The following is an 11048-nucleotide window of genomic DNA, read 5'->3' on the forward strand; positions in this document are numbered from 1 at the left end:
ACAGCTCTTACCCGAGTCTGATGTTACGAACGAGAGTTTACTGTGTAAAAACTACAACTGAACGTTGATGGACTACAAAACGCGCATCTATTACAAGGAGCGTCCTCCAGTGCAGCAAAGAGATCATTAAAAAAACATAGGTGTACTATGGAGTGTCCTTATGTCCTTGTGTTAGTATATCAACAGCTGTTGCCATGTGAGTTTTAAATGTATATCATTTAAAAATATATCTAAAGCGGATTTAAACAATGATCTGTTTTTCTTTTTTCAGTTTTTTTTCAGTTTGATTCTGCACTTTTGTCTTGAAGAATGTATTTCTTTATACTCCTTAGAGATTGTGAACCTGTTGTCAGTAAACAAAAATATTGTGATAAATATGAGCTCACTAAAGTATTAACATTTCCTCAGATACATCTGAAAGGTTGAATATCTTTTAATCTGAACTCTTCATTGGGGATGAATGATATTCAAGTCCTTGTATTTTACAACTGTATTTATTCAATTGTTTTCTTATTCTATTTTTAATTCTCTAACAGTGCCTAGCTGTTATTATCTACTCTATTTTATCCCTTACAGCTTGATGATAAAATGAGAGCAGGGGAGTAGCTAGGGGTTTAGGGCCCCCAGAAAGAATATTACACAGGGACCTCCTTCACCGGCTGGCAAAGCAACAAATGTTGCATCATTTTCACAAATATCTCTGCATTTTATTGTATTTTTTGAACCATAATTTCCCAATTTATGAGCAACATTTTTACTATGGTTAACTTAAATTTACTTGAATTATTTCGCAGCGCTGGACCACCACCATTTGGACATTTTTAAGGGAGGAGCAGTATTCTATTTTATTCTATTTCATACAAATTTCAGTCTGTTGGCCAATTAATTTAGTTGCTTTTGATTCAATGATGGCACTAATTATTAAGAAAAAATAAATAAAAACACACTTTTCATTGAAGGCTTCTCAAGGCCCCCTCCCTACTCTGGGCCCTGGTAATCGGTACCCTTTCCACCTTGTGCTACACCCATGATGAGAGGCACTGTAAACCAAAAATAAAAAACCTCCAATAAATATTTCCTTGTCTTACTGAAACATAATGATAACGATATAATAATGTCATCCAAACAACAGAAATACTGCTTTGAAATAGTAGCTTAGTAATTCATTGACTCTCACCACACAAACTTCAGTATTTCTACATAGCAAAACAAATGCAGTTTGAATTGTTTAATGATCGATTAGATGCTTTGATAAAAAGTGAAAATGAAAAGTCAAGAAATAGTTATATATATAAATAGTAATATATGGGATGATATAGTTCTCATGTCTGCAACATTCCTCTGCTCATCCTTATTTTTCCACGTTTATCACATGAATCATCAATTCGACATTTAATTTATTGTTTAATTCAGTGCAGGTAACGTTTACAGTCATATTAACTGTTTGTTGGTCAGCAGGTGCGTCACTTAATATGAAATTGATGCAAAGAATTGTGGGTCCTTTTCTCATCTCTCTGTTCACAGAGGATGGTCCCGTATATCCTATGCTAAAGTATATAATAAAGGAATCAATTAAGCTCCTTTCCTTATAATTTGGGGAATTAAAAACTATTAACTTGTAAGTTGTAATCAAGAGTTAAACAGTCTTGAAATATTTTTGTATGAGATCAATCTAGAATATATAGAAATGTAACATTCTTAAGTAAATCACAGGAAAAAACGAAGCAAAACAAAACAAAACAAAAAATTTACATGATATTCTAATTTTTTTAGATGCACCCGTAGTTTCTTGCATGAGCACAAGTTTTGCATGCACACCAGAAACAATCTTTATCTGTTAATGCCTCTTTAGGGGCTTTTTTAGAAAATAGATGTAAGAAATGTGAAAAGATTAAAATAGACACTTGTTAATGTAGAGTATATTTATTAAGTATAAAAACATTTTACTAAGACAAAAAAAGTCGATATGTTTTACAATCACGGTAAGAGTCTCCTTAAAAAAAGCTTTTTCACTAGAACCAGATTTTTTTTCTATCAGTCAGCACAGATAATTTTTAGACATCTAGGTTTAGGGAACATAGTAGTCATTATACATTCAAACATCACAAGCTGAAAACAAAACACCTTTAAAAGTGATAAATGTAAAGTAGAAAAAAAAAAGGTTTATAAAACAAAGATAAAAACACACATTAAGGAAGTACTTTAAACATCACTTTGAAACAGAAAAGGTTGGCAGTTGGGGACATGTAATCATAAAAAATAATGTATTACCTAAATCTTTATTAGTGTAAATCAATGTATTTTACTGATACATGCAAAAACCATTCACAAGACAGAAAAGGCTTTGGGAGAGAGAACTTTAAAATATATGTAGTATAGCGGGTTAGCAGTGCCAGGTGTAGGGGATTCCTGACAGGCTGAGTTTTTGTTTCTCAGAGGGTTTAATGCTACAAAGTGTTGAGAAGTTACACAGCTTTGCTCACTGCACCTCTCACTATATCTGTCCACAAACATAAGAAAATGTATTTATAAAAATCACATTCATCAAGAATAGATGTTTGCATAAAAATGCCCCTGTCTCAGTGAAAGCCCCATTATGAGAGCCTTTTTATAACATTTGAGGAATGATCAGATGATATGGTTGAGCAGGATAAAATCTCAATCTCTATTGGCTCTAAGTTTACTTTTCTTAACTTTGCACAAAAGTCACTTCTACAAGTGTTTTCAGTTTGAGGTAGAGAATGGTGTTAACCACCACAACAAGCCACTTCTCCCACAGCTACAAGCCGGCGATCGTCCTGAAAGAAGGAACAAAGGCAAAGTCACACTTGTGTTTCTCCAGGTTCTTCATGATCCTGAACATCTTTCCACAGGTGGAGCAGCTGAACGGCTTTTCTCCTGTGTGAAACCTCAGGTGTGCTTTCAGGTTGTCTCGCAGACGGAAGCTTTTGTTGCACTGTGTGCAGATGTGCGGCCTCTCCCCCGTGTGGAACCTAAGGTGGCGGCGGAGGCTCTTCCTCAGGGCAAAAGTTTTCGAACATATGGAGCAGGAGTATGGTTTTTCTCCAGTGTGGAAGCGCTCGTGTCGACGCAAAATCTTCCTCCGCTTGAACGTTTTCTTACAGATGTTGCACATGTATCCATCGCGGGAGTGTGTGACCACCTTCTGTAGACGCCAAACACCATTTCCACAGGAGGTGAAGCAGCACATACGATGGCCTGTGTGAAGACCTTGGTGGCGACGGAGGTCTTTAGGCAGAGCGCGGTCAGTTTTGTGTTTGGCATCCTGACCTTTAACATCATCCTGAAGCTTCATCTTAGACTCAGACAGTGTGAGCACATCCACAAGTTGAACCTCACAGGGACACTTCAGCTTTTCATCAGGAGAGGTCACTTTCAGTTTCAGGTGGAGGTTGTTTTTCTTTGGTGAGTGGATCTTCTCCCAAACCTTTGTAGGAGAAGGAGTCACAGCTCCATCAAACGGGGAAGGACTGTAGGCGGTGCCCTTGGCGGTGCTGACTTGGGCAGGCTGGGGCTCGGGTTGAACAAGCAGCTCTGAGCTGTCTGGTTTTGGAGCTGGAGACTCTGGTTTTAGGATCAGAGGGCAAACAAACTTCACCTTCTCCCCAGAAACAACATCACTGATGTCTGGCTGAATGATGAGAGGCTTCTGTTTGGTTGGGGAACCTCCTTGTCTCAGTGGCTCTGTTGATGTCTCTGAAGAGGCTGAAAAGAGGATTATGAAGACATGTTAAACTGTTATTTATAAAAGAAGGAAATTTATGTGAAAGGGGCTTCAGGTAAACAGCAACTTTTCAGTGTTGAACTGCAAAGGCTTAATAAGACAGCAGATGGGTTGCTAAAAAACAGATATTTTTTCACTAAAGGTTGAAAAAATTCACACACAAGTATTTTAACCAAGTTAGGGGTGTAGCCAAATTATGCTATTTCAGTTTAAGTCCATTAATACCTATATTAGCTTATACAGGTGTATCTAATAAAAAAGGATACTAAGGCAAAAGTTTCTGTGATTGAAATCAAGAAGTAAAACTTCCATATATACTACATTCCTCTCATACAAAGTGAAATATTCAAAACAGCATGTGGCAGAAAAGGAATTAAAAAGCAGCTTGTTCATAATCTTTATTCTTAGTTTGTCATTAACACGGTTTCCCTAATATTACTGGAATTCTGGAGGCTTTACTGCAAAGCTGCTTTATTTTTGCAAAATCCTGTCAAATGTTAGCAGGTATCAGCCCCCGCCTCATCTCCAACTCCTTCTCCTCCAGCCACTTCTCAGAATCCTACATGTGCTTAAAACCTAATATTAAAAAAGAAAAAAAAATAGCATACAACCTCTTTTCGCAAGGGTTAGTCTAAAAATGTTGTGAGTCCACAACATCAAAATATTAGAGTATCAAAAAACAACAGTCCAAAAAGGATTTACAATATAGAAATGATGAAATGTTTCACTTCGTCTAAGATTAATCAAGAATATATGTAAGTTTAACTATCTGAGGTAAATCACAGGAAATAATGAACTTTTAAATGATATTCTGTTTTTTAGATGCACATGTACAGTAAAAAAAATAACATGTAGCTCAGGGAGTGTGGCTTCAAACTGATTTAACAAACAAGTTTTGTGTTTAATACTTATGAGACCAAGTGTCTATTAATTTAATAAACTGCCAGATATTTAAAGGGATACTTCAACATTTTGGCAAATTCGTCCATTGCCGTAATTCTTATAGTCTTAGTACTAGGTTCGTTACCTTTAGTTGTCGGTGCAAGCTATTTTTTGATCGCCGCTGCCGAGTTCGGACCTGCTGTGCCAACTCAATGTAAGCAGACAGTATTCCGGCTTTCCCTCATCAATCTCATCAAATACACAATCCAACAACTCCAAAACACTCTCATGGACAAGTTGTGACCTGCACATTCACCAAAATGTTGAAGTATCCCTTTAAGGACTAACAGTCTGGTTTGTGTTGTAGTATCACACAGCAGCCACTAGATGGAAGTAAAGACACTGCATTTATGGCTTCATAGCCTTCTTGTTGTTTTTGCACTAGTTTTCAGATCATTTCACTTCCCTTTTCTGTTGTCTTTCTCCCATCAAGGGTTACAGGAAGGTTAAGTAATTCTCAGCATACATGGGGGCACTTTTTAGTTGAGATAAGGGAAGTTCAGTTTTTTTTCTTTGTGTGAGTGTGCATAGTGTTTGCTATTTAACATAAATTGCTTGTGTACTTTTTTCCTCTACTGTGAGCTTTTGTGACAACTACATTTCCCCTAAAGTGGGGGGATTAGGTAAATCTTATTAAATTTCATTCCTCAATATCAGATTTTACTTTCAGTTCTTTTGCGCTCTGCATTTTTTGATTTCTCCATTTGCTGTTTTGTTGTAGAATGTGTAACCCAGGAAGAAAATTTCAATTATTCTCCTCTGTGCAAAATGTAAACATAAGTTCTTACAGTGGCGCCATGTAAAACCTTGAACAAACAGTATTTGGCAATGTTTTCATTTTGATCAATGGCAGCTTTCAATGGCTTGAGAAAGTTAGCAGTCTGATGCTGTCAGTGTTCTGTATCAGTGACGTGCAGGACAAAACTGTTCTGACAAGTCATCTTCAATTTTTGTGATTTTGCACAATGTGGAAAAAAAAAAAACAGAGAAATTGGTCACAGTGGTTAAGGCACAGCAAAACAGTTCCTGGTTTGGACTCTGGTCATGAAGGGCCTTCTGTGTGGAGGTTTTCCAAGTTCTCTCTGTGCATGCATGGGATCAGTCCGAGTGCAATGGCTTCTTCTACAGACTAAACACATACTTGTTAAGTTAAATGATTACTTGAAATAGTCCATAAGTACAGAGCCTACAAAAAGTATTCACCCCCCTTAGGCATTTGACCCTTTTATTGATTTTGAAACTCATTCATGGTCAATATCATTTGGCTTTTGGACATTTTTAATATAAAAAACCTCTTTAATTTCAAAGTGGAAAGAGATTTTTTACAAACTAATGTCAATCAAATAAAAATATGCAATACAAAATAAGTGACTGCATAAAATTCACCCCTTTAAAGTGACTGGCCTAATTCAACAGAGGTCCAGCCAATTGGTGCTAGTAGTCTCACATTTAGTGAAATGGGGATCACCTGAGTGCAGTGAATGTGCCTTTATATGTTGTATAAGACACCTGTGTCTGGGAGGTCCAGTCACTTGTTAATCAGTATTCCTGGCTACCAATACACCATAACGACAAAAAAACCTCCAAGTAACTCAGACAGAAAGTTTTTGAAAAGTATGAGTCAGGGGATGGATGCAAAACCAATTCTCTGCCTAGATTAGGCCGTCCTCACAAACTGAGTGACCGTGCAGGAAGGAGATTAGTGAGAGAGGCCACCAAAGACACCTATGACTACTCTGAAGGAGTTAAAAGCTTCAGCAGCTGAGATGGGAGAGACTCTGCATATAACAACTGTTGCCCTGGTTCTTCACTAGTCAAAGCTTTATGGGAGAGTGGCAAAGAGAAAACCACTGTTGAAGAAAACTCTGATTAAATAAGATTGAATTAGATGAATCATTAACTGTTTTCCTGGCTTGTCTCCTACATTGGCAGTCCAACTTGTTGTACCAGTCTCAACCTGTTTGCATATCTTTTTCATGTTTAAACCGTCAGACAGAGTGTCAGTGTGGCTTAACCCTGAATTTTAACTCACTTTAATGCCAACGTTCCTTACCATTTAATATGTCTGTTTGAGGATCACTTCCAGCTGTTGTCTCTGCTTCAGACTCGTTAGGCTCCACCATATCCACGCTCTCCACTACACTCTGATCAGAGAAAACAAAAAATAAATTAAAGCATGTCTACAAAGGTTATTACTGTTAACCAAAACTAGAAAGGTAACCAAAAAATAAAAGGTAAAAATAATCTAAGTTCACTGAAACTAAGATAAAATGAGGCTTTGCAGAACAAAAAAGTATTGTGTGCTTACAAAATATTCTTAGTTTTAGTCCTTCTTATAAGCATACTAAGATGTCCTCTCTTGTTTGTCTTTAGCACAGTGATTTACAATTTGGATGAGGTTATTTATTGACAAAGTTAGAAAGAGGTTCATTCTTGAACAATATTCTTGCCTGGGACCCTGAATTTTGATTTCAGATTTATTAAGTTTGTGTGCATCAGAGCGAATAGCATTTATACTTTCTAAGACATATTGCCAATAATTATATACTTTAAGCTCTTTTATTAGCAGGCCTGCCCACAGAATTGGTTGGGCCCCTAAAAGACTGAGTCAATGGGCCAGATGTGATTTATTGACGATATAAATGCATGCGTGTTGGACTGGTAGCATTAAAAGAAAACTTAATCCTGCCACTGTTTAACCCCTTTTCGTGACTGTTTCTGCCCATTTTCCCCATATTTCATTTTTTTTTAAATTTTTGCAACTTTTTCCCAATTCCTTCACCAGTCTTATCTTTCTACACCAGCAGCTTTTGTCCCATTTATGCCTCTTTTAACCCATTTTTGCAACTCGGTATCCACTTTTTCTGCAAATCTTTGCCACTTGTCACCCATTTTATCCCATTACAATTACTTCACCATTTTTCATCTGACATTTCTGCAGATCATGGCTTAGCTTTTAAGTTACTTTACTGATATTACTTTCCAACTCTTTTAGTCAAGTGCCCATCCACACTGTTCGCCTTTGCAAAGAAGCATTTTTTTCCCCAGAAAAGAGGTTTTCATTTTGAAAAAGGCTATAGAATGGTTATAATTTAATGGTTAAATATTAAAGGTGATTACAACAGATTAACTTTTATATGAACTATAATTTTCCTGACCTCCATGGGCACCCCGTTTGGCTGGGCCCCAGAAAGCTCCCTTTATCCCTTTATCTTCCTTGACTATTAAAGTAAATTTGTGAGGCAAATCAACCCTTTCCTCACCCATGCCTAGTGAGTTTAAAATGGTCTGATATGATTTTTCAAGACTTCACACAATGGCGATTTCAGGCCTTGAATTGTAGTCAAAAATCATATTTGAATTAAAAAATGAAAAGGGAAGGTAAGCCTTTTTGAGAATATCCAAATTAAAATCCACATAACAGGGGAAACTAACACAAACACCAAAGCAACCAAAACTAATCTGAAAAGAAGCATTTTTGCAGAATCAAATCTTAACTAAGCAAATCAGCAGTCAAAACTAAACACAAACTAAAGTAAAAATTGAAAACTAAAAATGAAAGTAAAAACGAATGAGCTAACCAAAACGGTCATAACCTTGATGTCTACAGGACAGGGCATGTAAGGACAACAACCTTGATACAGATAATGTAATTTCAGCACATGTATGATAAGATGTTCTGCAATAAAAACAACTCAGGCGCTGATTAAGTGCTAATGTAAAAGTCACAAAGCTGCTCACAGTTTCACCCAGCATGGTCCCCCCCTGAGTACACAGCTGATTTACACTCCTGTAAAACCCCACTGACCTGTCCTCTCAGTAAAGACCACTCGGGGTCAACTTGTCCATTATCTCCAGCCAGGAGGATTTCTGAGGGAATGAGGCATCCCTCCACCACCACCTCCACCTCCTCGCAGTCCTTCAAACAATCCCCATCTGAGAGGAGAGTGGGCCCTGTGGAGAAGAAAGGGGGGGAGGGTCAACGAAGAGAGACACATTCCTTTACATTGGGTTTGCATAGGAGACACCCTGCAGGACTTTTGTGCAACAGTGTCAATTAAAGAATATGCGCATGAGCTGAATGCAAATGCAACTCGTGCTAAATGTGTGTTATCTGCATGCAAATTTGCAAGATTCTAAGGTTATCATTAAGTTTAAGAAGAAACTAGTCTGCACCCCTCGATATCTTGCAAGCCTAGCCATGGACGTAAACAGGAAGTACAATCGATTTAATCTCAAAGGACACCAACCACAAAGCGGCACGTAGATGTCCTCGTCCACTTGCACCCCGATGCTGCGTTTAGTCTTCTGCGTAAACAACCCACTCAGGGTCTCCAGTGTTTCGTTTTCCTTTCTGTCCTCAATGGGGCCCGACCTCCCATCCAACGCCGAGGCTCGGTACCTGCTCTCGAACAGTTTGGTCAACTCCACCGTGGCCGCTTTGACCAGCGCTCCCAGCACTGACTCCACCTGCGCCTGTAGGTTCGCACCACCCGCAGACATGGCGGCTGCTTTGGCTGTGCAGACGTGAAGGTTTAAAGGGGAAATGTCCGAAAACGACAGTTTAAGCGAAGCGTAGTTTGTTTTTTGCTATTAAAAGCCACATGGCTTGCAGACTGAAGGGGCGTGGCTCATCCTGGCGCAGGCGCGTAAAAACACAGAGAGGAAGCGGACATGACGAGGCGGAGCTTGAAGACTAGAAGAGCCGAGCCAAGTGATAGAGAGCACAATTCAGAGACATTTTATGATATATCGAGTTTAAAGCAAAACATTTGTGATATTTCTTAAATTTCCACGGGAATTAGTAGAGTAAATATCTATCTATCTATCTATCTATCTATCTATCTATCTATCTATCTATCTAGATCAACCAAAGAGCCAAATTGTTTAAAAATACCTTTGCAAGAGTCACTTTCTAATTAGTGAAAAGTAGCAAAAACGGCTTAAGTAGCATTAAAAATAAATTAAAGGTGGCAAAAATAGGTGAAAATGGGGAGAAAAGTGGAAGAAGTATCAGAAAATAGCAAAAATGATGGAGAAGAGATTTAAAAAATGAGTTACAGGTGGCAAAAATGGTCCAAAAGTAGCAAAAACATTACCAAAAAAATGAGTGGAAATTGACTTGAAGGGGCAAAAAGCAGTCATTAGTGGCAAAATGGGCACAAAATAGGAAACAAGTGGTATGTAATGGCAAAACGTAGCTTAAATGGGCAAAAATGGGATAAAAGTGGCAAAAAGAAGTAGCAAAAATGGGCAAAAAAGGAAACAAGTGCTATTCAATGGCAAAAGTGGGTGAAAAGTGGTCAAAAATGGGAAAAAAAGGGAAAACAGTGGCAAAAAAGGAAACAAGTGGTATTTAAAGCAAAGGGTAGCTTAACTGGGCAAAAAGTGGCAAAAAATTGGAAAAATTGGATAAAAGTGGCAAAAAAAGTTTTATAAGGTTTTCTGGGGGAATAATATTTAAAATAAAGATATAAAAGAGCCACAAATAGTCACAAAAGAGTCACATGTCGCTCTAGAGCCAGGTGTTGAGTATCACTGATCTAGAGCATTAAAATACTGGCCATATGATAAAAGTACATGGAGTATGACATTTAATGATAAACTCAAAAGTAACATTAAAATAGCCTGGGCCATTATGAAGATTTTCTCTCACTGTACTTGCTATGTGTGCTTTACAGTGTTACAGTGCTCTGACCTGCCCAAATGACAGTCGGCCTTTCATCAATTATTTCTTTTATATGTACATCACCAGTTCATAACAAATGGCAGGCAGTTAACAAAAAATGTAAGTCCAGATTGTGCTTTTTGTTAAAATATCTAAGAACATGAATCCACTATGAGTTCAGCAGTAACAATCGTTTAACAAAGTGACAGTGGCAAGGAAAAAACAGCCTTTTACCAGACAGAAACCTTGAGCAGGACCGGACTCATGTTGAACACCCTTCTGCTGAAGCTGTGCCAGGGTTGTGATGAGATAGAGGGAGATGGAGAAAGAGAGAGGCGGATGGAGAAATACAAGCAGAGCAACAACAAAAAACAGCATACAGTGCCTTTTAAAGGTATTCGCCCCCTTGCATGTTTTACCCTTTAATTGATTTTATAAGTTGATCATGGCCAATTTAATTTGGCATTACAAAGTAATGTAATGTAAAGTAAGTGGCTGCATAAATATTCACGCCCTTTAAGTCGAACTGAGTCTGTGTGGATTTTACTCTATTCCTCTTTGCAAAACTGCTAAGGCTGATTATTATTTCCGGTTTTATTTTGTATTTTACTTACGCTTGCCACTAAAGTCACAAAACCTCTTTTACCTATTAGTAGGCCTATTTTTATTTTTATTTTCTACGTTTGGCATCAG

General features: G+C 37.8%; 1 protein-coding gene across 1 annotated transcript; it reads right to left on the minus strand.

Annotated features, from left to right (window-relative positions):
* Positions 1-1904: 1904 nt before the first annotated feature.
* si:rp71-1g18.1 (uncharacterized protein LOC559922 homolog) lies at positions 1905-10633 on the minus strand. The gene is made up of 5 exons (XM_041803968.1): positions 10590-10633; positions 8938-9383; positions 8496-8641; positions 6741-6831; positions 1905-3726 (listed from the first exon to the last, which is right to left on the minus strand). Exons 2-5 carry the CDS (start codon positions 9188-9190, stop codon positions 2780-2782), a joined length of 1437 nt encoding a protein of 478 aa, XP_041659902.1. The 5' UTR covers positions 9191-9383; positions 10590-10633; the 3' UTR covers positions 1905-2779.
* Positions 10634-11048: the final 415 nt, after the last annotated feature.

The sequence above is a fragment of the Cheilinus undulatus genome, linkage group 13, assembly GCF_018320785.1.
Source record: "Cheilinus undulatus linkage group 13, ASM1832078v1, whole genome shotgun sequence".
Taxonomy (NCBI): domain Eukaryota; kingdom Metazoa; phylum Chordata; class Actinopteri; order Labriformes; family Labridae; genus Cheilinus; species Cheilinus undulatus.